At 43.2% G+C, this 27,899-nt stretch overlaps 1 protein-coding gene across 2 annotated transcripts in view; it reads right to left on the reverse strand.

Annotated features, from left to right (window-relative positions):
* Positions 1 to 5,785: 5,785 nt before the first annotated feature.
* PQBP1 (polyglutamine binding protein 1) overlaps positions 5,786 to 27,899 on the reverse strand; it is a 35,070-nt gene continuing 12,956 nt past the window's right edge. For both annotated transcript variants that reach the window (XM_086940364.1, XM_086940363.1), the window contains 6 exons: positions 16,987 to 17,065; positions 14,936 to 15,047; positions 13,462 to 13,577; positions 11,634 to 12,080; positions 8,299 to 8,359; positions 5,786 to 7,289 (listed from right to left, as the gene is read on the reverse strand). In XM_086940364.1, the coding sequence (XP_086796490.1) occupies positions 7,130 to 7,289; positions 8,299 to 8,359; positions 11,634 to 12,080; positions 13,462 to 13,577; positions 14,936 to 15,047; positions 16,987 to 17,053 (963 nt within the window). In that variant the 5' untranslated portion in view covers positions 17,054 to 17,065 and the 3' untranslated portion in view covers positions 5,786 to 7,129. The remainder of the gene's footprint in view (positions 7,290 to 8,298; positions 8,360 to 11,633; positions 12,081 to 13,461; positions 13,578 to 14,935; positions 15,048 to 16,986; positions 17,066 to 27,899) is intronic.

Below are 27,899 nucleotides of genomic sequence, written 5' to 3' on the forward strand. Positions count from 1 at the left end.
GCAGCAACTCAGTCGTACCAAATGTTTCATATTTCAATTGTTTGTGTTGTTTTTGACTGCTTCTGCATTATTGGCGGGTGGGGTGTATTACACTATGTCTTACTTCTTACTTGCTACCCCTACTCCTACTCCTCACCCTAATCTTACCACTACTGCTTCTCCCCATTCCTTTCATATGTTACCGGAACACGAGCAGGCTAGACGTGTAGAATTTCGCAACAATTCCTTTATTCAGCTCCTCCATCAGCATCAGTTAGTGGTTAACACTACTAATTGTTGGGTGTGTGGGTTGATGCCACATACTGCGGGTAAGGGAATTCCATATCTGGTGTTACCGTATAGTTCCCAAGGGTCAGCTCGAGCATTTCAAACAATGTTTCGAAGCACACTGGGTTTCCACCCCATTCAAGAACAACGTTCCCCCAACTCTGGTCCTACCTCGTATCAGAGGTTGCTATCGATGGCAATAGAGGATATGGAAGATGAGATCCATGATCCTTTTCTTATCCCTAAAGAGGAGGTACAAGCCTATAGGGTCCTAAGTAGAGGGGAATATAGTATGTTCACTAATGAAAAGCAGCTTAAAAGCTCGCCTCCAATATGGGTCGTACCCCACACTGGTAATCTTTGTCTTGTGGGTCGTGGTTCGCAAGCCCTACCTGGAGCAAGTGCTTGCACTGAAAGTTACGTTCTGCCAATGTTCTCGTCCCCTGTGTTTCTGGCTGCCAAGGGTACATACTTCATCTGTTATGATCGTGCATACACATGGTTGCCCGCAGACTTCATGGGCTCATGTTTTATTGCAAATCTGTTGCCTCCGACGTTCACTGTAGATGCCGATTACCATAAGACTAGAGTTGTACGAGGCGTAATTAGTGAAGAGGACACTGCCGGTCAAGAGGCAGGAGACTTTTTCAAGGGTTTCCTCCCGTTTTGGGGACCTATGGTTAATAGTAGGAACCTGAGACAGTTGACTCGAGTGGTAGAATCGACAGCTAATATTACTGCCAGTGCCCTTGGTAATATCACCACAGAACTTCAGGCGGAGAGACTTATGACGTTACAAAACCGTATGGTTTTAGATGTCGTCTTAGCAGATCGCGGTGGGGTATGTAAGGTGATCCATTCGAGCTGCTGCATTTTCATTCCAGATAATTCTCCTACTGTCTATCAAGCCATCTCGAAGTTGCATAAGATCTCCGAATCCATACACGTGGATGTAGGGGATTGGACGCTACTTGGATGGTTTTGGGGCCTGATATCGACTTGGGGTTGGAAGATTCTGATGATCATCGGAGTTGTGGTAGTGTTCCTGTTCACGTGTTGCCTTTGTGTGCAGTGTGGTCCTGCCTTATGTGGCCTCTGTGCTACAACGTGTATGAGACAACCATCTGTTACCAAGGGGACTCGATTGGACAGAGCTATGCTACAACGACATCTTGATGGTCTGATGAATATCGAATATGATTCTGACTAGTGCTTGCCTACATGAGGGCAAAAGGAGCGTCTGAGGTTCCGTGACAATTGTAAGTGGTGTTTTCGACTCGCACGAATATGGTCGAGTCTGGTATCTATGAACCGCAAATGACGAGTTTAGTAAGTGTGCGCAGTTTCGCTGTGCTAACTTAAACCGTTCGTTTGTTATGTGGGTTTTTCATCTGTACCCACGGGTTCCATCTTAGATACGGCATCCATTTTGTCTCTTGCCCTCAAGTAGCCAGCGAACGGACGCTGTCCGCTTCGCGACCCTGGGACTCCCAAGATATTTGCGGAAGACACATGTTCTTTGTAAGTGTCTTTATGACGAGGGGGTTGCTGCTGTAAGGCAGGTGGCGCCGCTCGAGGCTCATCTTGCCGCACGGGTTTATTGTCTCAGCCGTGCATCTCATTAGGCACGTCCCTTTGATGCCTGTATCTCGTGTTTCCCGTTACCTCCCCTTTTACACCCTTTCCGATCTCCCCACTGTCTCCGTCTTCCTCTGCACCTGTCTTCGTTCCTATTTCGATCTACTTTATTGCTGATTGGAATTTGCTAATGGTGGGAAGATGGGTTTTTTCAGTTGGGAACCGCCAAATGTTTCCGCACTTATGTTCCGGACCTTGTGTGTTTCAAAGTGACCAAAGCGACCCCTCTGGGAGCTAAATGTGGGAACCGGGTTGTAAACTTTTGTGTTCAATGTTATCCTATGGGTAAAAACTGTATAAAAGGAGCGATCCACAGAACCAATTTGAAGCAGTCTCCCCGAACTACACTCGATGTACTTCCTGTGACTTCTGTGTTCCCTGCAGCAAATAAACCTTGAATCTTTGACGCCCAAGGAAGTGTCCCGTGTCTCTGTGACTTGTATGCCGGAGCAGGTTACCCACGAAGGTTTCAGTTGTTGTGCCCTGGCACCGCTGGGTCCAAAAGAACCCAGTCCTTCAACACCAAAGGTCCTACAGGACGATGACACTAAGGGTCAAAACACACAGGGTCTAAAGGAAGGCCACAAGACTGGGACCCCCCCTGGAAGCACAGTCTGGAGGGAAAACCTATCACCAGGCTTCTAGAAACAGCCTAAATCACTAAGGTGAGGCGTAAACTGAGCGCGGTGGGATTCACAAAACAAAGAACATAAAATGTGAACCTGAAGAATGACATAGATTGACTTGTACACCAAAGAATGCCAGTACCAAAGGTTAAACACAAAGGTATCCTTCTGCTATCATTCCAAATAACTGACTAACCTATCCACCACTTAAAATGTACTTCCATGTTTCACTATAACTAATTCAGCACTAATCCTTTATGGGTCCTGGAGTAGCGTGCTACCTGCCGAAAAAGCGCTTCGACGCCTAGTAGTAGTAAGTGCTATATAAATGCAATTACAACACAATACAATATATGTATGTAAACATGTCATGTTTTTCACATCCGTATATGGCCAACTACCATGGCATTGCAGCACAGTGCCTCTCTGGGTGCCCTTACCAGCAGATCTGGAAAGGCCATCACACCATTGTTTAATACTGTGTGCTATTTTGGTTGTGTTTGGTTTCGTGTGTGTGGTTCAAAGAGAGTTGGGCTCCTGAGGGGGTTAGACTTCAACAGACGTTTTATTGGTCTCCAGAGTAACGAGAGATCAATTGTGAAACCATTAATGGAGAAGAGTGGAGTGTCATACAATAAAGTAGAGTGTCGTGAAATGGTATAGAATGCAGTAGAGTCATAGCGTATCGTAGAGTGGCATAGGGTAGAGTAGAGTGTTTTAGAGTAAAGGAAAGTGGCATAGTGGGCAGTGTGGAGTAGAATGGAGTAGCACAGTGTCAGAGTGGAGCAGAGTACCACAGATCGGAGTAGAATAGAGTGTTGTAGAGTGGAGTGCCGCAGAGTGGAGTAGTGTGTTGTGGCGCAGTGTCATAGAATAGAGTGGCATAGCATAGAATAAAGTGGAGTGGAGTAAAGTGTTGTGCAGCAGAATAGAGTGTTGTAGAGTGGAGTGCCGCAGAGTGGAGTAGTGTGTCGTGGCATAGTGTCATAGAATGGAGTGGCATAGCATAGAATAAAGTGGAGTGGAGTAAAGTGTTGTGCAGCAGAATAGAGTGTTGTAGAGTGCACTATCGTAGAGTGTTGTGACTAGAGTGGAGTACAGTGGTGTGGAGTGTCCTGGTGTCAGTGGAGTGGGAGTGAGGGGGAGATAGAGTGTGCCTCGTCTCCCCCCAAGATTAAAACACTGAGAGAGTGTGTGTTTATATAAGTTATATATGTATAATCTAAATAAGTGAAATCCAAATCCTCTCAAAGCCATCTACAGTGAGACCAACCAGTAAAATGGAACCAGCCCAGCTGCCGCTGACCAATGAAGACAAAAGCAGTAAGAGTGAGAAAGACGTCAACCAATAGTAAGTAATAAGTGGGCTCTAAGCCCTTTTTAGGTTTAAGAAACAATACATCTTGAAGAGACAGCGGATGCATGCTGCCTCAGGTGACACCTAATAAGATACAATAGATTTCGAACAGCGCCTTGTCTCAGGCAAGACCTAAAAATGGAGAGGCTGTTCACTTATCAGGGCGCAACCTGGGTTACAAGAGGTTGCAGAATTGGCTTCCACTGGAGACCTGAGTCCATTAGTTTTTCCGTTGTCAGTCTCAGAGAGCTGGAAAATGTTCTTTAGCACAAGTGATACACATGTCTTCTTCATGGATATTGTTTGTTGATTTGCATGCTGAGCAAGGTCCATTGTATCGCAGAGTGAAAAGAAACACATAACTGCCATCTTCAATCCTCGCATTGTTTGGGTCTCTCTGTGTTACCTACTGAGATGCTTAGGGTTTAAGATCCAACCCCAAAAGCCATCTGCACTTTCTGTTGCACAAGTTTGCCCTGTATAGATAAGCATCACTAAGGAGAAGGGAAAGAGGGCACTTCATAAACTCACATGCTTGATTCTAAATAACAAGCAGTATATAATCCTGAGCCTCACAGGCTTTTTAATGAAATTTCCAAATTGCCAATATACCTGAATTGAGTTTTCCAAGACATGGCTATTTGAATTATTTTCTAACCACTTCACTCTCAAGCCACAGGAAGGAGTGAGGGGCATGGGGAGAAGAGGAGGGAATGGATTGGGGGAAAGTAAAAAAAGTAAAACTCACTTTCGCAAAAACCAATCGATGTCGCTTAGGAGTTTTATTTGCTTTGGCAATGATTTTTAGGTCTCACCTAAGACAGTGCCTACACGCTCGCTTGAGAGACATTTTGTTTACTAAAAGAGGCTTGGAGCCCACCCACTGCTTACCATTCGTTGATTTCATAGTCACTACTATTTGCTGTCTCCGGATTAGCCAGCGCATGCACATTTAATTTCCTCTTCTTTCGTTTGGAGCATGGACCAAGAACGGATTGATTCATTTTGATCAGTGTCCCTCCGCTGCTTGTGCTGTTATTCTAGGTACTATTTTCTTTCTTCTTCCGGGTCTACATTGCTTTTTAATTGCATTGTACTCTAATGTTTTGTATGTTTTTATAAATTGCCTCAAAAATACTTATCAGCTCATCTGTTGGTACTGGCCACAGATATGTAGTAAGCGATGTAAGGTTTGGTTTAGTGTGTTTTACATAACAACTTAGGGTTGCTCCCCGCTGATTGAGCCGGTTTTGTGTTTCAGCCTCATAGGTAAGATCACAGGTTCAAGGTTGGATTTTGACCTCCTGTGGTAGAACTGTGTGAGGGCAGATTGCCAATGTTCTTCTGCAGCCCTCTGTTGTACCTTGCCTGGTTTGGCCCAGGAGTAATATGATCTGAAGTATCAGGGGGATTTAATTTGTTCTTTTTTATAAAGCGACAGGCCACCATTGCTGTTTCTAGTGCCTCCCACAGCCTAGTTTAGACGCTAGGTCTCACTTCTTAACACATTACTCTGCCATATTGATGAAGAGTAAAGACCTAAGGGAGGCTTGGCCCTTGTGCAAAGTAGATAGGATCGCTAATACATTGTATACAAACAAGTATCTAGTTGCATTAGTACACTGTCAAACGTTTTTTAGATGGGCCGATGTCTTTAATACACCAGCTCGTGTAATTTATTTCACTTTTCTTTATCACTTTTTAGAAAAATGTTAGCTGCAATTTCATCATAAAGGACAGCACAAAATTATAACAACATTTAAACATTCAACACAAACATTGAAGGTGTGTCACAAATACATAGAAAGTGTATACATTTCTTAGCAAATTCTCTCTCTCTCTCTCTCTCTCTCTCCAATACTCAAAAATACAATAAACAAAGGCAAATGGTGTATACTTGATTTAAAAAACTAGTGCTTTATTTACAGACACTCAGGATATTTACACTATGGAAAAAACACACACAGCATCAAATACGTCTAACAGTATTAAAGGTAAACTCACTTTAGTTTCAGGACTTGCAAGGAAGTGTTTTGTTTATCTAAAGAGTATAGCAAGGAATTAGGTTTGCATCGTCAGTGCGCAGGGATTAACCTTCCTATCTACACAATGGCATTCTCTACTTCTAGCAAGGTGAAACTAGTAAACCCTGGTCAGTGACAATGGAACTCAGAACTTCTTATGACGTAAGGTCCCACAAGACCCTTCTGCTTGTATGTACTTTCTGGAGGTGTTCCAAATTTGATAAGAAATCAGGGAAAACTATAAGCCAATGTTTCTAACTTTTGTAGGTGAGAAAAATGATAACACAAAGTGAATGCCTAAGAAATCTGCAGAAAAGGCAACGAAATGTGCATTTAAACCCCCCTACACAGTACAGTAAGGGTAATTAAACGCACTCTCCATTTTTTCTGCACTTCTATATATTTAGACAGGAAGCGCGCTGCGATATGTATGATCTTAGTCTTACTTTCTCCGCCTCCCTTGTTCCATCCTTATTGAAAGGTACCTCTCCCACCTAGTAGTGGTGCCTGGTTCTGTGCTGTCAGTATACTTAGCAAAATGGCTGCCTTTGAAAAAGGAGGTAGCACTAAACTGACTGGATGCTGTTTGAATCAGCAAATTACAGCAAGCCTGCATCATCAGCTCAACAGTGCGTTTCTCCAGCCTGAGGGCGCCCACAGGAGCAAGAGAACTCATCAGATGGTTCTACGAAGGAGAAAATGTGGAATCATTGTAAACCTGCATTATAACAGCACATTTATCGCTAAACAAGGAGAACAAGAATTGCAAATATCTTTAGGTCTTGAGATCCTTTTTTTACACTGAGCATTAGATAATTATGTTCTAATTGTCCTGGGGTCAAAGGAGAAACTTAATGGACATGAAAACTGTAGGGAACCGTAGGACTGGGTCAAACCTTTACCACTTTCCCTCAAACAAGACCAACACAACAACAGAGTGGCTCGTGAATCCGTACAAGAATCCACAGGCAATGTACAACATTTTTGGGGTAAACAAAATCCAAGATCATACAATAACATACAATAACCCCATGCTGGTGATGAGGAACATGCAATGGGAGAGCAACACAAACAGGCCATAATCCGGATGGCTAAAAATCAATAAACTCTTTGCTTTGTGCTTCCTTGTAAGTTTCCGTAATAATAATTATTAATAATAATAAGTCTGTAATGGAAAAAGAACAATATACACAGATGGGTAGTCCAGAGTGAGGCCGTCACTCTTGCAACTGTTTGGCCCTTGAGGCCTCAGCGTTGGCGCGCAGAACTGCCCCAGGGCTCGGGTAAGGGCGCTGCTGGAAGAGGGGCCCAGCAGCTGTGGTATCTGCCCCAGTTTTCGCTTCATTCCTCTTCGGCAGACCAGTGGACCAACTGCCGCTGGATAAAAACAAAGCAGAAGAATCGTATAATACGAGCAAACCATCTGATGCAGCCATTTTGTCAGTATCATACAGACTACTATGAAGTGCAGTATGTGCATTTCCACTTTAACCCTTTAAGCATCACCCCAAAGCCACCCTATCTCAGTGATACCCAAGTCTCCTTGTCGTCACAGGGCATGCACATTAAAGGTACCTGACATGGCAGAAACGCGCTGCTAAACCGCTGCTGCATGCACTCTTGTTGACATATCTTCAGCAGTGGGCGGACAATGGATACTCCATTGAAACAGAAACATAGGCGGGCTAGCTGAACTGAAGCTTCAATCCCCTTATATGGCATCGGCCAGCAGCTCCATGTTAGAAGTAGAAATGCCAGAGAGAGGGAAATGTGCATTCTTCCACCAAGCTACCCACTGATCCCGTTTTCTGACCTTGGACGAAGAGGACTCTGCATTCCTCTGCCATACTGAGCCTTACTGAATCAAGCTTGCTGCAGGGGAAGGCTTGGTATCCCTGTGCCAGCCCAGCCGGCCACCCAAACCCCTGAAACACATTTTCTGGAGACAGGAAAGGTATCCCTAGGCCCATTAAATGAAGTTCACATGCCCTCCAACGGTAGGGTCATCCAACCCAGTGAAACAAAGTCATTAGAGCAAAAGTTCTGTACAACCTCCGCCACTAACCAAGATTTCTTGGGGAGAAAAGTTGTCTATTTAACCAGTGTCCCAGAGAAGAAAGGCGGTGTAGATCAGCTAAAATCTTCTTGGTGATGTGCCCACTGGGCTCTGAAGCATGAAGGCCCTTTAAATGACCCATTCTGCTGGGACATCCAGCTCCCTGTACTCGGCCCCCATGAGGGGAGTGGCTCTATCCAACTCGGCCAATGTTTCCCTAAGCCCAGCGAGTGACTGAGAGCAAATAGCCAGCATTTCTGTGCCAGTCCCATGACCTATTCCGTTCATACTAGGGAAAATCTTGTAGCATCTCTGCGCCGATCGACTTACCGAGGAGCGTCAGAGTAGGCGCTCGGGTCCATGGGATCCACCTCATCGTCCTTCTTGCTTCCTAAGAAATCCACACAATAAAAACATAGCAATTTCAACTGATGAGATGGATAATTTTGGACAAACATCTACTACTTTGTGCCATGTACTGATGCAGGCAGAAGCTAAAGCCACTGCGAATTCACACAGTTAACTCTCTTGGATTAAGAGCTCAGAGTGGTGTAGAAGTGAGAGCTGCCCACTTAGCCATGTAAAGGAGGTGTATGAGTGGTTAATGGGGCTCATGGAGCAATGATTGATAGTCCTTATTCTCCCATGCTGGAGGCGATGGACTTTATATACTGTGAATAAATATATCGGCTTAGCTAAATAAAACTCAGCAAACCAGTCATGGTAGCAGAGACAAGGCTGTGACTAACAGCAAAAGGCACATTAAGAGCAGGAGAGGGCAAAAAAATAAGAGACTCCTAGTTTTCTGCAAGTGGCTGTATTTTTCTAGTACAGAGAACCAATTCTTGAGAGAATGGCTAAAATGGAGGCACGCAGGCAATTCTGCAAGAGGCAGAATGGTGAAGGCCAGGCTACATAATAAGGCCTTAACGCATAGTTTTTACGCAAAAGAAATGAGAGGGTGGATGGAACTGCAAATATTATGGGGTTTCCCAGTAGCAAGGATATTCTGTATTTGGTTAAAATATGCGTGCATATGATGGTAAAATTATTGTTGTAATTATCCCATCTATCAGGTAAATGTTTTAACTTCTTGTGTGAGATTAGCTAGTGGGGCAAGTGATGTTGGTAGTCACTGCTGTCATTCCAAAGCACTTTTAGGCGTTTTGCGATTACGTTTTCAAAGACACCTGACAAATATAATACATACCCAAAGACAAATGCTGTCATCATGTTAACACATGGATATGTAAATATCTTTAAGCTATAAAACTGAATATGTTGAAATGTTACTGTTATTAGGCAAATCTTACATTCCTCACACGAAAATATGTGAATTATTGTTGCTTGCAATTAAGGTATGTGCTGGAATGTGCAGAACTGAGCATATGTTTACATTAGAATAGGTTTGCTACACAAGAAGTTTATTTTTTGTGAAGAAGCCATTTCGAATTCTCCCCATCCCAAGAAATAAAAAGATAGGTACACTGAACGAAAGATGAACACTGTGAAAGAAGTGGCAGGTAACATAGCCGTGTGCAATTAGCTTCGGATTATAGCCAAGATAATATTGTGAAATGGGAGAAGTTACTTGGCTCGGAGGACTGAAATTCATCTGGTACCCGAGAAAAAAGCCAGGAACAAAAAAATAAGATTTTTAAGCATGCATTCAAATACATGGTGCATTAAAAGAGGTAACGGAGGAGGAAGGGGACATTACTCGTAATACAGCAGAGGTTACTGTACACAAGATCTAAAGCAGCAAAGGAGATGGGATATGCTTGCTAAATAGTGGCTAAAATACCAAAAGAGGCCTAACTACTAAGGTATCAGATGCACAGGGACATCGCTATTTAATTAACAGAGAGGAGAGGATTGTGCTTGCACACATAATTGGTTGATTTGTGTTTACTTGAATGCTGCATTTCCTTGTGTTTTATCTGTAGGTTTTTGTTGTGAAAATCAATAAAGGATGTATTTTAAAAAGGTAAGAGAGAGGTGTGTAGCCTTACGGCTAGAGCTGTCGACCTCCAAGCTGGGGAACCCGGTTCGAGTCTCGGCAATGACGCTGAACATCCTGTGATTCTGGGCAAATCACTTAATCTCCCAGTGCCTAACAAAAATGAATGTGTCCTTGTGTAACAAAACTGGTGCTCATGTAAAGCGCTCTGATACCCGATATCTTTGTGTCTAGTTTGCGCTATAAAAAAATAAAAATAAAAAATAAAAAAAAGAGAGAGGAGAGTACTGACTGCTAATGTGGCTGAGAGAGGAGATATCCGATGAGGTATCAACGGGTGACAGCTGCTAAATATGTAATAAGGCGGTGAAGGGGGACATATTTGCAAAATACCTGGTAAAGCAGCAAAGGGTAGTATGGTACATAACTAGTAAGGTAGGAAAAGAAGGTGAATAACTAGGGAGGAAAGGTAGATAGCTTGTAAAGAAAGGTACATAACTAAGAAGGTACCCAAAAAATGGGGTGGCAAAACTTGAGGCAGAGATGAAGAAACAAATCTGGTGAGTTAGTGGAGGATAAGATAATACATAACTTGTCATAGAAGGTATATAACAAGGAAAATGTTACAGGAGGGAGGGTACCTAACTGATATGTAGTAATACAGTGGATGAGACAACTGCTAAGCTAGCAGACAGGTAGGACACAACTGCTAAAGTAGCACAGGGGAGAGAACAGAACTGCTGGAGGTATCAGAGGGAACACAAAACCTGGTAAGGGAAATTGGGGAATATATCGGGTAACTATCTAGTAAAACCTCAGAGAGAAGTCTGATGCATAGCTAGTACGGTAAATCATTATTTGAGGTTATTGGTACATGCCTTTTTTTAAGGTTTGTTAATATTTGCATACTTTATGTTGCGTTATGCACTATGCTACTTCTTAAAGGTTGCATTTACGGGATTTGTGTATACAACACATTTTTGCCTTTGTGGCATTATGCATGCTTGCAATATTCTTTGTTTTATTACGCATGATGTCACTTTTTATAATTGCATTTATAAGACTCTAGTATGCAATCTTTGTACATTTTCTGTGGCACTATGCATATTGTCACTTTATAAAGGTCAGAAAATTATGCATTGTTGGAAGTCAGTTGGTTGAGCTCTTAAAGTGTTTTGTGTAACGGGCTGGAGAATTAATATTTTTTACTGGATTATCTATTATTGTTTTTATCATGGTCAAATGTCACATGGACCTCCGTTCTGTATCATAATAAATTAAACATTGTGATTTGAAGTATGGTAGAGAAGCAGAGGAAGGCACATAAAAAGGAAAATACAAAAAGGGGGGCGGAGTATTTGGGAGATTCCCAGAGTTAAGGAAGACATCTGGTAAGGTAAACGAGGAATTCCCAGAAATCTTCTAAACCGGCAAAATAGAATAGCTGGGTTTTAAATATGAATCCATCCAAAGAGTTCAATATAAGTTAGCCCACTAACATCAATATAAGCGAGCAGGGGGAACAAAAAAATGCACAGACCCACTATCTTAGTTGAAGAGAATGGTCGGGTAAGACAGTTAACTCAGCAGGTGGTGTGAGGGGGAAGACAGACTAAGATATGGCCGAAGGGGAGAAAATTGAGGTAAGAAGATCCCAAGCAGAAAGCATGGCGGAGAAAGACTAGCCGAGGGTTGTGATGTTTACCTTTTCTCCCTTTGGAATATTGTGCTGAGTCCTCTCGCCGATGAAATCGCCGGTCTCGGTTGTCACTCCGATCCCTTAGGTCACCTCGCTCGCGAAGATCGCCCCGTTCTCGTACATCACTGCGCTCTCGCACATCACCCCGTTCTCGTACGTCACCCCGTTCTCGTACGTCGTTCCGTTCTCGTACGTCGTTCCGTTCTCGTACGTCGTTCCGTTCTCGTACGTCGTTCCGTTCTCGTACGTCGTTCCGTTCTCGTACGTCGCTCCGCTCTCGTACGTCGCTCCGTTCTCGTACATCACCCCATTCTCGTACGTCACCCCGCTCTCGGACATCTCTTCGCTCCCGCTCTTCAGCCCGTTCTCTCATTTCACTCCACTCTCTTACTTCGCTTCGCTCCACTTTCTCGTGGGGTTTTTCCTCCTCCTCCTCCTCGTCTGACTCTGCCGCTGATGGGAAGACAAAAGTCACAATACAAACATGAAGTTCACTTTGTACATGCTATTTGCAACTTTCTACTCGGTGGAAGCCAACTGGCAACCAATTAGAAAAGATTAAACGATTTGCCTGACCCGAACTCTTCGGGATGGCTTGTGGGGCCATGCAGGTTCTCTTTCTCAATCCCTCAATTATCCCATGATCATCTTGGTTAGGTACTGAAGGATACTTGTGACTGAAAGTAACAGATCAGTTCCAAAACGGACCATCAACACCATGTACCACCTCATGAGACACAGTGGCAGACCAGTGACACTGCCATGCACTGATATCGAGTTAAAAACAGGCAGCATCCCCAGCCCTGCCAGCTCAAAAATGGTGAAACTGCTACAATTACCATGAAGGTATCAGGTCAGCCTCTGCACGGATAACTAAGTCAATAGCAATGAAGTAATTTAATTCCAGTTCACAAAACACGCACACAGGAAAATATGTTGTAAATAAGAGAAACAAAAACCCTTAACACCACTGCTCACCCCTCTTTCTACAGATGTAAACATTATGTGCTTGCAGATTTTGCTGAATCTGGAAAGGCTGTAAAACGATATGCTTTAAACCCTGTTGCCTTTACCCTGCTGCAGTCAATCTTTTCCTCTAACACTGGACAATGATAAGCGGTTGTCCATGTTTAATCCCAGAGTCTGTGGGAAGGGGCAACAGAATATCTGCAATGACAGTCACTGATTTCATGGCCCTCAACGGTCTTTATTCAGTGATTCAAATCATACTTCCTCCATTGTCAAGTGCTGTAACAGGTCTTACCATTACCCAATTTAAGGGCACTCAGTTGACCACACTTGAAAGCATGGAGGCTGAGCTAGTCTTGCGGAGATACGAACGTGAGATCTGCAGCTCCGATGTCAGTGCTGAGCGCCAACTCACTGAGCCATCTTGTTGGCACATTAATGCCAGCCCATTCTGCACTAGGATAACACATTGTGTATTTAATCGGATTAGTTACGATCTGCTAAGCATTGTTTAAAATATTTGCTTTGGGTTCTTTGAACTTGCGCTTGGAGAAACCCTGCCTTAGCACCTGTCCTTAGGGCGATTCCACAAAGTTTAAGAAAACAAAAACAGTGGTTGGAGAAATGGGGTATAAATCTGCTGCAGCAAGGTGCCTGTATTTATGCACAAATGACAAAGGGGAAGACGGCTGCTGGCTCATTCAGGAAGTTCTATGTATTTAAAATGGGTATTCTTATAAGTGAATGATGAGCCTCCCAAAATGAATTACAGAGTTGATGTTTCCTACAAACAAGCTTGACTTCATTGCGGCCGCACTGAGGAATAGGCACCCTCAAATTGTACATTAGCTTCCACGCTTCTCACCTTTGAATTTCTTAGCTGGTTTGGCTATAACCGGCTTTGTGATAACAGCAGTTGGGTCGTTGGGTGACAGCCATGAGACCAGGTCAGTCTCCACATTCCAGTAATACGGTAGTCCGCTGACAGAAGGAATAAAGGAAGAGTGAGAATCCATTCCGCATTCTCTCATCAAAGCCAATACGTATACATTCTATGACGCTGCGCTTTATAGAACAAGATGTGCAGTCACATAAGGAATAAATATCAAAGGCACAATATGTCCTGTTTTGTAAACGCAACTTTATATAGCAATCATAGTGGTTTCAGCCAGCCATGATGGAATTTATCTAAACATTCATAACAAGCTCAGAGCTGCAAGGTATATGGGCACCCTACAATACTACAAATATAAACTCAGAACACCAAGATAAACAAGCATGAAATAAATGTTAAAGCAAAAAGACTAGCCAAAAAATTTCTTCAAAGACAATGAGCAACATAAAAAGATGATGGGTGGAATTCTGAACATTGTCAAACATTCACCCCCGTCACAGATCTAAGTTAAATCCATTGTTTGTTTGCTCACCAAACCATCCCAATTTTAACCCAGTCATATGCAAATCAGTCTTTACCCTGCTCCTCATGGGAACAGTCCAGCCTGAACTGCCAGACCAGGTCCTCCCTGGACCGGAAACAAGCATCCTGCGACAGTTTCGGGGTATCATCCGCCTTCAGCAAGGCGATCTTGAATCCAATGGCACAGTGAGCACGGGACCCAAGTCTGCCTTTCCCACTTAGGGTGACTTTAGCAAAACAAATAATGGAGGGAATGCTGAACATTGTCAAACATTCACCCTCAGTCACAGATCGGGGCTAAATCCATTGTTTTTTTGCTCACAATGCCACCACAGTTTGACCCAGCCATATGCAAATCAATCTTGACCCTAGCCACTGGATTCAAGCTAGCCTGGCTGATGAGGGATGATACCCCAGAACAGGTCACAGGATGCTTGTTTCAGGTCCAGGGAGGACCTAACCTGGCAGTTCAGGCTGGACTGTTCCCATGGGGACACAGTTGAGAATGATCTGCATATGGCTGGGTCTAAACTGGAATGGCATGGTGTGCAAAACATCAATGGATTTAGGCTCAGATCTTTGTACTGGGGTGAATGTCTGAATATGTTCAGCATTCCGTCCATCATCTTTTTGTGTTGCTTCAAAGACAAGGAGGTATGCACAACTTCATTTCCTCACTTGCTGTGCAATGGTGCATAGTGTCTTTTACTATGAGGACATTTCAAAACGTTAAAGGGTTCATGATTTCTGAGGAACCATTTTATTCCAAGTTTACAACCTATGATTCTGCGGGCTAACATGACACTGTGTTAAGTTCTAGATAGTCCATGTTATGCCAGAAAATGCAACCTTGGAAAGTCCAAAGACACTCATTGGACACCCAGAGCAATCCCCGCATAGTCATTGGTAGGTAAGTGCTCACCAGGCAGGATCTAACACCTTGTACCAGTTTGGTGGCAGGTTCTCCACTCGGGTGGCTTCATAATCAACATGGTCTTCATCATAATCCTCTGCTATGATCTCCTCTTCGGGCTCTAAAGGACAAATTGGAAAAAATGTGAGACTCGACTCACTCCTTCATGCAGACGTAAGAAAAAGACGCACCGGAACTAATGTTTCATAAATAAAAACACACTGAACGTTCTGTAGTGCATCCGCATCCAGAGTATAAATGTTTGCATGCTTACTTCGGAGACTGTATCACTAGACTACGATTTTGGAAAAGTCACATTCTCTACCAGCGGAGGATTCTGGAAAGAGCTTTTTATTCTGAAGTTTGGATTAAATTGTTTTTACAGAGTTAAAAAAGCAGCTCCCCTTTCTATTATTGATTTAATAACAAACAAAAAGATTGTCCTATGTGAATATTTATCCATTTTGCACAACACTTAAACGCAAAAACTGATTATCCCTCTCTCTATCAATTAAAAGTTAAAAAGGTATGAAATGCAAACAAAGACTGTTAAAGCAAACACGGAGATGATGGATGGAGTGCTGAAACGTTTCAGACACTCACACCCAGTCACAGATCTGGGTTGAATCCATCATCATTCTTTAGATCACTTTGCCACCTCAGTTCTGACCCAGCTATATGAAAATTAGTCTTGACCCTGTGCCTCATGGGAACAGTCCAGTCCGAAGCCAGGTCTTCCTTGAACCAGAAACAAGCATCCTGGGACCGGTTTCGGGCTAACCGCCCTCATCGGACAGGCTATCTTGAGTCCAGTGGCAAAGTGAGCAAGGGACCCACGTCTGGGCATACCTTGCCAACTTAGAGCGAATTAAGCAACCAATAGGAGATGATGGATGGAGTGCTGAAACTTTTCAGACACTCACCCCCAGTGTCAGATCTGAGTTGAATCCATCATCGTTCTCACTTTGCCACCCCTGTTCATTAACAAAGTAAATATGATTCCACTATTAATCAACCCCCAAAAAATAATAATAAAAGTAGTATGAGGGATTACAAGAGGTGCTCCACATCGTAAGAATAGATAATTACGGATTCACTAATTACTTGTCCGGAAAATTATCAGATATTTGACATTTATATTCACTGTTTTGCCACTGATGTGGCCAATTTTGAAAGTAATTCATTATTCTACTTTCAATTTTTCCTTCGCTAGTATGGGATCACTCATGTTATTTCTGGTTTTGAACCCTACTTTGTTAGTGTGAATGACATATTTTGAAAAATCAGTGAATTTGCATTCTCAAGTCAATTTTTGTTCCCACGCGCATATCAAATAAGCTTTTCGTTAACCCATTTACAACATCGGTATGTCTGATGCGTTCAGTGTATTCTCCGTAGTGACTTGGGCACAGGAAACCAATTTATTTTTAAACTTGTAGGTTCTGTTGAGATCAGACAGCTGCAAAGGCAGAAAGCCTTGTTGCTCGGCACTCGGTGTCATATTAGCGGCTATCAGTAGAGTGGTGCAGGAAGGGGAAGTTGGTCTCTGTATACTGATCGTTATTACTACTTTAAGAGAAACCCTCCATTAACTACCAGTTTGTTGTGAATCTGTTCCTGATTTTAGGGAGAGAAAAAAGGCTAGTATCATTTGAAATCTTGCTCCTGGTAAAATCCTAATTCCTAACTTTAAACCACTGCTCTCCTCAATCTCTTTCAAAATCCTGCAACATCTCCCATGTATTTCCTCTTTTCACCAGAGACCATCAGCATATCCAAATCTCCTTTTATGGCTGCAATAATCTTCCCATCCAGGAGAGTGAGAGGCCCCTGGAAAGATGCTATGAGGGTTGCCAGCAGAGGGGGTCCTTACTTTCACCAGGCTTTGACCTAACATGCAAAATGAAGAGACATGGAGGCCACCTTACACCTCCTACAGGTTTGTATGGTGCAATCCAATGATATCACTAAGAAAAACAAGCAGCATGTCATATGATAACTTTTGTTTAAGAGCAGCATTAAAAAATGTCCTTCAGACTCTTCTTCTGAAGAGTACTCACCAGCATCGACATGTTTCAGAATCCCACGCTTCGCCAGACGGGCCTGAAGGGCCAGTGGGAGAGGCATCCTGAGTCAGGGCTGGGGAGAGAGAATGATGGGTATGCTGTTCAGGCAATCAATTTACAGTGAAATAACACCAATGCACTCTCCATACAAACACTCATGCCAGTGGTCCTCATTGCTTGTCTGTAGACATTTCCCTATTATAGTATAGAGGCCCACAGACCTTGGTGCCAATGCACCACAGCCCTAATATGTACTGGATTCTGCTGTCCAAGTGCCAAGATCCACATATGGCCCTGCCATTGCACCCCAGGCCATACATAAAGCATACTGCTACTCCAAGACATACATATGACAACGGACTCCATGTGCAACCCACATCTTTTTCTGTATATCCCAAATTTACAAAACTAAAAAATATTCAAAGAATGTGCAAACAGTATCAACAACTGCTGTCAATGCGTGGTCCAAAAAGAGGCAGTAAGATGCACCAAATAACACTTATAAGTCAAGGTCAACAGTCCAAAAGCTGGACTTCTTCAGGGCTGCGAACACAACATATACAAACATTTATAAACCCACAAAGACATAACATGTATAACATTACAACACAGGACCCTAACTACATGTCTGGTAACAAAACAAACCAAATCCACCTCCTATTATATGCAATCTTACTACGTTCACAAAGAAAGCAAAATTACAAAGTTACACAATTAGACTAACAACAAAAAAAAAACAACATTTCATGACGATTTGCTAGACTCCGCACATTTATGTATTTATATGGGAGCCCCAAACACCCACATGCACCATCCGGCAGTCCTTGAAAAGATCTCCGATAAAGAGACCCTTCGGCGGACCCATAGGGGATTGCAGCGCCAGCCCTACGAGGAGCAACCGCCCGATGATGAAGCATGACACCTCTTGGGGTGTGTGAGGGCAACAGAGGACAACAAATGTTTGTTCCACTTTATTAGACAAGCAGACGGAAGGGGTCCATTGTGAGCAGCCTCATCGACCGGCACTCCGGGAGAACGATTGTCTCCCATAGCGGACCAGTTAACTGCCTGGCCGTACTTCCTCGCATACTGTATAGAAGACACGTGAGGACAACGCTTCCGCGTTGTAGGCATCGGAGACTGGCCACATTGTCAAGCCCGATTGAGAGGCATCTGCCATCATACTCCTATACCGCGTAGAACCCATGCCACCCTAGGTTTTGGCACTCGAAACCTTGCTAACAACTGGAAAGGCATAGATGCTCATAAATTAAGTATTCCCAAGACTTGGAACCTCAATAACAAATTCTGAAGATTGGGGCGTGCCATTAAACCTTAACCAGCGCTTCGACAAAACTTCAACCCTACCTCAGTTTGAAGTACAGTGAACCTACTAAGAATCACGTTGGCTTGCGCACCCCCGCCAAGAGGGCCATCCTAATTGAAGCCAATACCCTCCAGGTTCACCACTCGGTGTTATTAATAACTATGTCCAGGCAATATTAATTTCTTGTCCTGATGATGATCCCGTTATATCTAAGCTAGGGATCGAAACGTCGACTTTTAAGTGATTCATACATGTACTTACCTAAATACTATTGTGTGTATGAATGACTTCAGGATACACTGCTAAATGTATACTAAATGCCAGTGACCTGTTAGCTCCTTTTGTTTGCCTGATAACTTTCCCCACTGACCCTTACCCTCTTGCCCTCCCCTTTCTTGGATGGCACAGGACTGTGCCCCTATTTAACCCTTATTGCTTGGGTTAATTGCTGTAACTTTGATAATCCAAAAACTTGAATCAATAAATATTCCGTGGCCGGCTGGTCATGGAATTTTGAGACTATATAGAGTTCCATTGTGTTCTATATATATCAATTTTCCCTTATTCTTGTTAGCTCAGGACCTTTTGTTGTTTTGATAAATACTTGCCACCCATGATCCCGAGTGATTAAATGGGTTCCCCTTGTCCTCATTAATAACCACTTTATTAGTGGGTCACATTTACCTGGGATATCTTCTCTTTTATTTTCATTTATTTTTTCACTTTCTTATCTTGTTAGCACGGGTGACTATTTGCACCCTTATGTGTGGGTGACTTTTTGTACCCCGCTGGAGGAACAGTGTCCCATTTTTGAAAACTATGTAGACATTAGGAGTATGTACACTGGATCTTGAACAGCTCCTTGGCCCCACCTCTCTTTTTTGTAATAAATTGTGCACAGCAGCGTAGCCGAGGGCCATTACTATGTCTTTCTTCTTTCTTCTTTTTTGTTTTCTCATGGGCTCACGAGGCATTCTAGTGTAGACTGTGTACCCTTGTTTGGTTTGGACCCAGTACCAGAACCCTACCCCGTGGTATTCCGACATATGGTACCTACCTAATTACATAAACTCCCACCCCTCCCCTTTTTTATCTGAAAATGAGACTGAGGAAACAGTAGTCATGAAGAAAACGTTAGGGTGATTATCTCAGAGATATCCCTCTAGCCCCTCTTTTAAGATTTGTCTCTTTGATGGAACTTGGGGCGTAAAAAGCGGCAGAACCAGACACCAATAATACTGACTTTCTGTGTATTATGCTTAGAACGGGGTTTATTTATTTACAGAACTACTAAGTGGGATATACGTCCATGTGGCATGACATTCAGCGCGAGTGAGCTTGTCAATGGGTTGCCGGCATTTCAAATTTGTGGGCACCATTTCTTTTTTGAACAATGCAGTATGATCTAAGATTACCCACTCGAGTATGCCTTTAACCCTATAACCTTTGCGCATGTACGGGGGAGTAGTCTGCCCCAGTATTACACATGCGCTGTCTGACCCAGTATTACACATGCGCTGTCTTTCCCTGCTAACGTGCATGCACGCTACATGAGATTACGTGACGTTAACCCGGAAAGGGTTGCCTCCCACTCCTGACCTCATTGCCTTATTAGCTCCGCGTCCCACCATTACTTTTGACTATCGGCAGACGCGAGGAGGGGGTAGGTGTCAAGGAGGCAGCACCCCGGTGAATCTGTAAGTAATTGTTCATGGCAGTGCTGGGAAGCAACGAGCGATTAGCTTATTACAGTCTGTGCCATGTATTTGTTCCTTTAATACTTTCTTGTTTATCTCCTTTATAGCCCGGTAATGTGCGGGCGTTCTCGTGTTCTTGCCGGTGGGGCTATCTCCACACTTTGGCGAGGTAAGCACATCTCAAGAACCTATCACCTCATGGTACTACGAAAGGGTGGTGGATTATATATTGTTATCAGAGGACCGGCAGAGTTTGGGACATATTTCCAAACTGGAATATATGGGAGGTCCCAAGTGCCACTGGGAATGTGACCTAATGATGTGGTGCTTGTGTAATACTGCACTGGGCCAGGATCCAATTGAATGTGCTTGAATGTCTCCTGAGCCCTTTCTTCTTCTTACTGTTTGATATGATAGATGCGCACACAGATGTGGCGCATCATAAGGCATCAAGTTGTTACTGATGTTTTTATCTGTTGTTTATTTTGTTTCCGTTTCCCAGGTTTCCATCAGGAGCATTTTTTCATCATGCAGCTGTAACCATATTATAGGTATACTGGTTACTGTTCCACCCTGTTTGGTTTAGAGGGTTCAGTTTCTTTTTTATTATCATGTGCACTTTTTTAGATTATTGCTCTGGTCCCGACGAAGCGCCAACGACCCTTATGGCGACTTAGGTGCGAAACATGTTGACCTATGACCTTTAGACACCCGGGCATAGTGTGCCTCTGGGGCAAGATTTTATTCAGCATTTTATCTGCAAAGGGTTTACACAATATATACATTCGCGTCATATTTACCCCTTTAAAAAATATTTTCACTATACTTGCACGCACTCTTAGTACCCTCACTGGACCCAGACCCCACACACCCACATGCACCATCCGGCAGTCCTTGAAAAGATATCTGATAAAGAGACCCTTCGGGGGACCCATAGGGGATTGCAGCGCCGGCCCTACGAGGAGCAACCGCCCGATGATGAAGCATGACACCTCTTGGGGTGTGTGAGGGCAACAGAGGACAACAAATGTTTGTTCCACTTTATTAGTGGGTCACATTTACCTGGGATATCTTCTCTTTTATTTTGATTTATTTTTTCACTTTCTTATCTTTTTGGCACGGGTGACTATTTGCACCCTTATGTGTGGGTGACTTTTAGCACCCCCCTGGAGGAACAGTGTCCCATTTTTGAAAACTTTATATCGGAGCATACACTTACCCACACATATTAAAACTGAAGCAAGACACCATAACACTGACACATATCTCCTAAGAACACATCTATACATCCATATGGCTAAAAACAATACCAAAATGTTATACAAGTAATTAAGAAATAGTTAGGAAATAAGAAATGACAAAAATGGGGGAAATAAAACTTGTGTATACACATACACCAGATTCGTTCTGAGCATCAACAGGTAACGTGTGGCAAAGTTCATCAATCATAAATTCTTTTATCAAGAGTACAGTTTCAAAATTATGACCTTCATGAAATCGAAGAATCCGTAGTATTACAAGGAGAAAAGGAAAATGTGTATATATGTAAATGAGAGTACCTACCAAAAAACGACCAAAGTAGTGTCATAACCGTCATAAGATGTTTCTTGTTGCTTGTTTGTTAGTCTTTAGTCTAATTATGTAACTTTGTAATTTTGCTTTCTTTGTGAAACTAGTAACATTGCACATATAAGGAGGTGGGTTTGGTTTGTTTTGATACCAGACATGTACTTATGGTTCTGTGTTGTAATGTTATACATATTATGTCTTTGTGGATTTCTAAATGTTAATATATGTTGTGTTTGCATCCTGGTACTCCAGTACCATACTGCACACAGCTCTCTGCCGGGTCACCTCAATCCGGACACCTGTACCTTTTTTATGCCAGTACCTTGAAGCATGCATATCTCTACCAGTGTAAATTAAAAAGATGTGCAAAACTGCATGACTTTTCCCACAAATTTCGTAACATCTAAATAATACTTTCTAAATTTTAAGAGGTTAGCAGAACTTTTGAAATAAATAACAAGCTTGATGGGACACTGGTACAGTAAGTTAGAATGACGAATTGGAGTCTCTTCTGAACTTTTCTTCACTTCAACGTTTACATGGTATATCAAATAGCAAAGTACTCAAAAATCAACAAGGATGTGTTGCCAATCCAGTTCTCTTTTTGATTTATCTAAGGTTGTAGAGTACTTCCCGGCTGATACCAGCAACTGTTGTTGCTACAACAAAACTACTTATCAGCATAACCGAACAACACTGATGAACTGGCCCAAAGTAGGGGATTGGTAGACAAGTGATTCAGTGCCGAAATGCACAACCTCTTATTAGTTGTGATGTTCTGCTGCCCTGTGCAAAACTTGGGTTTGCCAGGCAAATGCTAACCTGTGAGGCCGGATATTATAATATTCTATCTCAGAGTTTTGAGAGCTCCAGTCAACTCGCTAAAAGCCAGTCTGAAAGAGATATTTGAGAACCCTGGAAACCCATGGCACCGGCAATGCCAAAACACAATAATTTCCATACAAATAGAAAGAAGCCATAGAGTTTGACACTATTCACTACACATTCTGGAAAAAAGCCATAGACAAACAGCTGCAAATCATCTCCTACACACAGGTCTTTCGCTCTTTAAAACGCTCCAGCACTTTAGCCCCTTTGAATAATTCCTAAGTACCTGGGAGGCTGCAACCCTATCTCACGGAGACTACCAATAGGCTTAGCTGCAGAGACATTCTTTGCATGCGCCTATTAGGTCTCCCTGTGGCGGAGTTCAACTCATGGGCTGGTCCGGGAAAGGAAGGAGCCTGCAGACTCTGTAACTACAGGCGAGAAACTTGGTTTCATCTTTTATGTTGTTGTGTATCGCTCAACGCCCACAGGAGGCTCCTTTTGAAACCAATGTATTCGATGACAGAAGTATGTTCTTGCCTAGAGGCGTTGTCACTGTCCTTCTCCAAATCGGATGTAAGGAATATTTCAAGATGAAGTAAATTAATTGAATTACTTAATGATCTTCTTCACCCCCCCCCTCCCCCCCTCCCCTGTTGACCCACAGACTGCTGTCTTCCTTCAAAATGAATTATAAACTACTACAAGAAAAATTCCTGAAACATGAACCATGCAAGCACCTGAAATTATGTCTGTAGCAAGGGCAACAATTCCTATACCTCTGTTCCTAGGCACTGAGCCCTCGAAAATTACTCCTCTACACTAGGGGCCTCACAAATATATGACTTTTTACTCTGCACTTAAATCCTGCCAGCTGATTTTAATGATGTGTTAACCTTTATATTTTAATGAAATTTCCAAACTCTGCATGCTGCTCTCCAAGGTCTGACGATCGACCCTTTTAAATTGTTTAATGTTGGGTTCTCCTACTCCCCTTCTTTTTTTAGGTCTCGGCTAGCGTAAGACAGCGCTCATGCGCAGTCGAGCTGGCGAGATTTAATGAGATTCAGTAAGTTTCACTAGCGAGGTTAAGCCTGCCCCTCTTTTCCATTGGCTGGCGTCACCGTTCATGCTAAACGGTGGCCAGCCATTGGAGAAGAGGTCCTAGTGACGTTCTTCTTTCTCTTTAAGCCCCGTCCTTTTCAGACTGGGTTCCTTGACTTGCTGCTGGCGTAAAAGGTTTCTTATCTTCTTTATGGGTCCAGATGGCCCCATAAAGAAGATAAGGAACCTTTTACATCAGCAGCAAGGCACGCTGAGGCCGTCCGAATGGGACGGCTCTGAAAGAGATTTTTCTTTCGTTTTAGTATAATCGCGGCACCCGCACTTTACTTTAAAAATGTTACAAGTAAATTGCGGGTGCCGCGATTATACCAAAATGAAAGAAATAGACAAAACATCTATTTCTTTCATTTTGGTATTATCGCAGCACCCGCGCATTACTTTTAAAATGTTATAAGTAAAGCACGGGTGCCGCGGCTGCTGTTGTGTGTGCCTGTGTCTGCCCCCCTACCATGGTTGAGACTCCCTCCGTGTGCGATGGAGACAGGGGGGTGGGGGAGGCAGAGAGCACAAGCAGAGAACAGCAGAGCATGCAGCAGCGCGGACGACCATGCCGTCGGATCTGAAAGGTATGTGGGGGCAAATCATTTAATCTCACTGACTAGCAAAAGAAAAAAAAATAAGAATTTGTCCTTGTGTAACGTAACTGGAGCTCATGTAAAGCGCTCCAATACCTTCGGGTCGATAAACGCTCCAGTCTCAGTTTACTTGTTTTTTTATCTTCTGGAGTTCACATTTGACTTCCAAAAAGTGCGTTGGCATGTTTTGCACTACTTTTGCCTTTATTTTGACATTTGACGTAATTGAGTTTTGCTAAATATGAAAATTGTACATCGTTCACTCATAACCTAATCTGTAACATGTGGTTTCAAATAAGTCAAATTTCTTTACTTTCTGCATTTTTTCAGAGAATTGTCGATTTATTTTGCGTACGCTGTAGTCAGTTTCAGTTTCAACAACTTTTATTCGGTTATAAAATTCAATAACCATAAAAAGTACAGTTTGTTTTTAAAAAGTTACAGATACAGAAAATACAGAATCATGCGAGGATTTAGATCATTATAGGTAGGGAAAAGAAAAAGAACATTTTTAAAACAGTGAAAACATTCTTATAGTTATAGCTATATCAATTTAACTGGGGATGTTACGGCGTGTAGTTATAACTGATTTAAGAAAGGTCGCTGTACATTTGGCTTCATGTGGCGTTTTTAAGGATTGTAAATAGGAGAGTGCTGGGTAGGAATGCCTTAGTCCACTGGAACGAAGAATCGTAATGATCCATGTCTTTCTTGCTGATTTATAATATTTACAGAAGAGAACAACGTGAATCGTATTTTGTGTCGAGACTCCGTCGCAGGGACACCTCATCATGTTAAGGGACCAATTATGCGTCTCCGGAAAAGACACCAGCCGAAAAAATACATCAAAGCGTAGTCTTGTAAGAAGGTACTTTTCATAATTGGATAGAAAGTATGTCAAATAGGGCTGTATGGTTTTTCCCTGCTGTTGAACACATATTTTTTCATTTTGCGATTTGGTGATCTCTGCCTGGTTGCGGAGGTCTCTCAGATGGCCCAAGCACATTTGCTTTAATTTTTTCCTGGAGATATCTTCGACTGAAGGTGGCTCGTCGAAGTACTGTTCGCACTCCATATCTTTAAAGAAATTACATACGTAATTTAGCCACGGGATTTTCCGCCAGTTTGTCAGGCCTAGACAGTCAGTAATGAGGGAGCGGGTTAAATGGCATTCAGGATTGCACCATATCCGGTGCCACAGTAAGATTGGCTGGCACCGTATGGTGTCGACGATGTAGTCCATGCCAAGCTCCCGATGTGAGGCAAATATCGGGGAGCTTCGTGGGAGGGCTAAAATATATTTTATGAAGGCATTTTCGGTGACCTGGAGCTGGTCGATGCGTCCGTAGCCCCAGATTCCAGCTCCATACGTAGCCACACTGTGGCATTTTGCGTAATATATAGTTAAAAGTTCAGAAGGTGCCGGTTTCCCCATTTTCCTCGAGAAGGAGGTTAGTGCAGATGATGCTCGACGAAAATGTAGGTTTCTGGCTTCAATTGCCTTTTGCCAGTTCATTTCATCGTCCACTAGGATGCCCAGGTATGGATATATCGAGGTTTTTTCAAGTCTGTTATTATTGACCATTATGGGTTTAGTCATTTTTGTCCTTGGGCCAATTGACATTGTGAATGTCTTTTTGATGTTGATTTTAAGATCAAGTGAGTCCATGAATGAAATATATTTATCAAGTTGTGACTGAAGTTGATTTGGGGTACGCGCTAAAATTACTGAGTCGTCGGCGTATAAGAGGGTGGGTATCGGCCGGCGGTTTATCTGTGGGAGGTCCTGGCACCCTTCCAGCATTGCCTGCTCGAGCCCATTTGTGTATAGGTTGAACAGGAATGGGGCCAGTACGCACCCCTGTCTTACTCCCTTCCTTATTTGAAAGGGTCGTGACAGTTCTCCACTGGTGCCAAATCGAACTCGACCCTCCGCCGTAGAATAAAGTTCTCTTAGGAAAGTTAGTATGGGAGGGTCCACGCCAAGATCTGATAATAATTGCCAAAGCTTCGCATGCTGGACACAGTCAAATGCCGCGCTTAGGTCGACATAAACAAGGAAAATATTTCCTCCTTTGGCGCGGGCATATTTTCCAGCCAGGAGGACAAGGTTAAGGGCCTGCTCCACGGTTCCAAGCCCCTTCTGGAAGCCATATTGCAGGTCGGTTATGATGTTATTCTCCCGGGCCCAAGATTGCAATCGGTCCAGGAGTAGTCGACCTGCAATCTTACCCATGGAGTCCAGAAGGGAAATTGGTCGGTAGCATGCGGGATCATTGCGGTCGCCTTTTTTAAAAATTGGTAATAGAATTGAGGTAGACCAAGATTGGAAGAGGCCAATTGAGGCTGCTGCTGACATGACCCGTAAGATTATTTTCGACCAAAAGTCCACGTCGTAAAGGAACAGGTCCATTGGGACCCCGTCGGGTCCTGGGGCCTTTCCGGTTTTTGAGGCCTTGATTGCTTTTGTAATTTCGTTGAGGGAAAAACGTATATTGATCGGGTAAGTATCGTTTTGCTCCGCACGGAAGTCATTGATTGGTATGCTTGATGATGCATCGTGAGAGTTTCCGAAGATTTTGGAAAAATGGAGGACCCATTCGGCCTCTGTTATTGCCACATCAAGATGGTCATGATTGGTACTGTTGGCCATAAATGGGGATCTCACGACCTCCCAAAATGTAGTGCTGTCTTTCCTTTGGGCACTGTCGTGTAAGCGCAGCCAAAGGTCTCGTTTAATCTGGTTTTTCCGGTCTTTCCGAGCAGAATTATAGTTTTTCCTCAATTGAGAGATTTCGTCCACGTCTCTCGTGGGCTTGTGCAAGGCTTCTTTTAGGGCTGTGAGTGCCTTTCGACAGGTGGAATCAAACCACCTCGTGGTCGGGAGCTTAGTCTTGTTTTTTAAGTTAACAAATAACTCGTCCCTTATTGTTTCTTGGATATTTTGGAAGCAGCTGACAATCATTTCTGGCGGCTCTTCTGGTGACATACATTTGGATAGCCAGTGATGGGTTTTTTCACAGATCCTCTGTGTCATCTCTGCAGGGTCGATTTTTGCCCATTTGATTGTGTACCCGTTCAGTTTCTTCACGGACACTAGGTGTTGTTCAAGGGAGCTAGGCTTTGCGGAATGTACTCCTACTTGCATCATGTTGATTGTCACGCTAAGCGGGTAATGATCACTTATTGGATTTGTCCCAATTTCATAGTTTGTTAGTTGACCTTTTAGTGAGTTTGATGCTATTATATATATATATATACGCTGTAGTCACCAGCTGCTTCGGTCACCTGTAGGGCTATGGGGTCACGGGAGCATGCACTGGGCATGATGACGTAAACTGTTTGCCACAGCCCTCCAGGCTCGTTTCCCGAGCACCAGGACTTTTACCCAAACGTCATTAAAGCTGACCCTTTGAAGCTGCCCCAGCCTACTAATCCATGCAGGCACACTTCACACTCAACCAATCCGATAATAAAACCGCGAGAAAAGTCTGTTGTGAGAGATGCCAAATGCATTGATGGTGGAGACTGCCTGGCACTGTTCCACCCACCCCCAGGCTTCCTCAGTAGAGCAGCTCAATGCCATCATCCCACAGAGATGAAACGTGGCCCATTAGCACATGTGACAAACTGGCCCTTTCTAAATCTCCTATTGCATTGTGGGATTTGCAGTTTCATATGAGGTGCATATGGCTCTACCATTCCGAGGATAGAAAGTGCACTCCCCCAAAAAGGCAAGATATCCGGAGCGCGTCAGACATGACAGGGGTATTTGGTGGGTAAAAG

The sequence above is a fragment of the Lissotriton vulgaris genome, chromosome 10 (assembly GCF_964263255.1).
Source record: "Lissotriton vulgaris chromosome 10, aLisVul1.2, whole genome shotgun sequence".
Taxonomy (NCBI): domain Eukaryota; kingdom Metazoa; phylum Chordata; class Amphibia; order Caudata; family Salamandridae; genus Lissotriton; species Lissotriton vulgaris.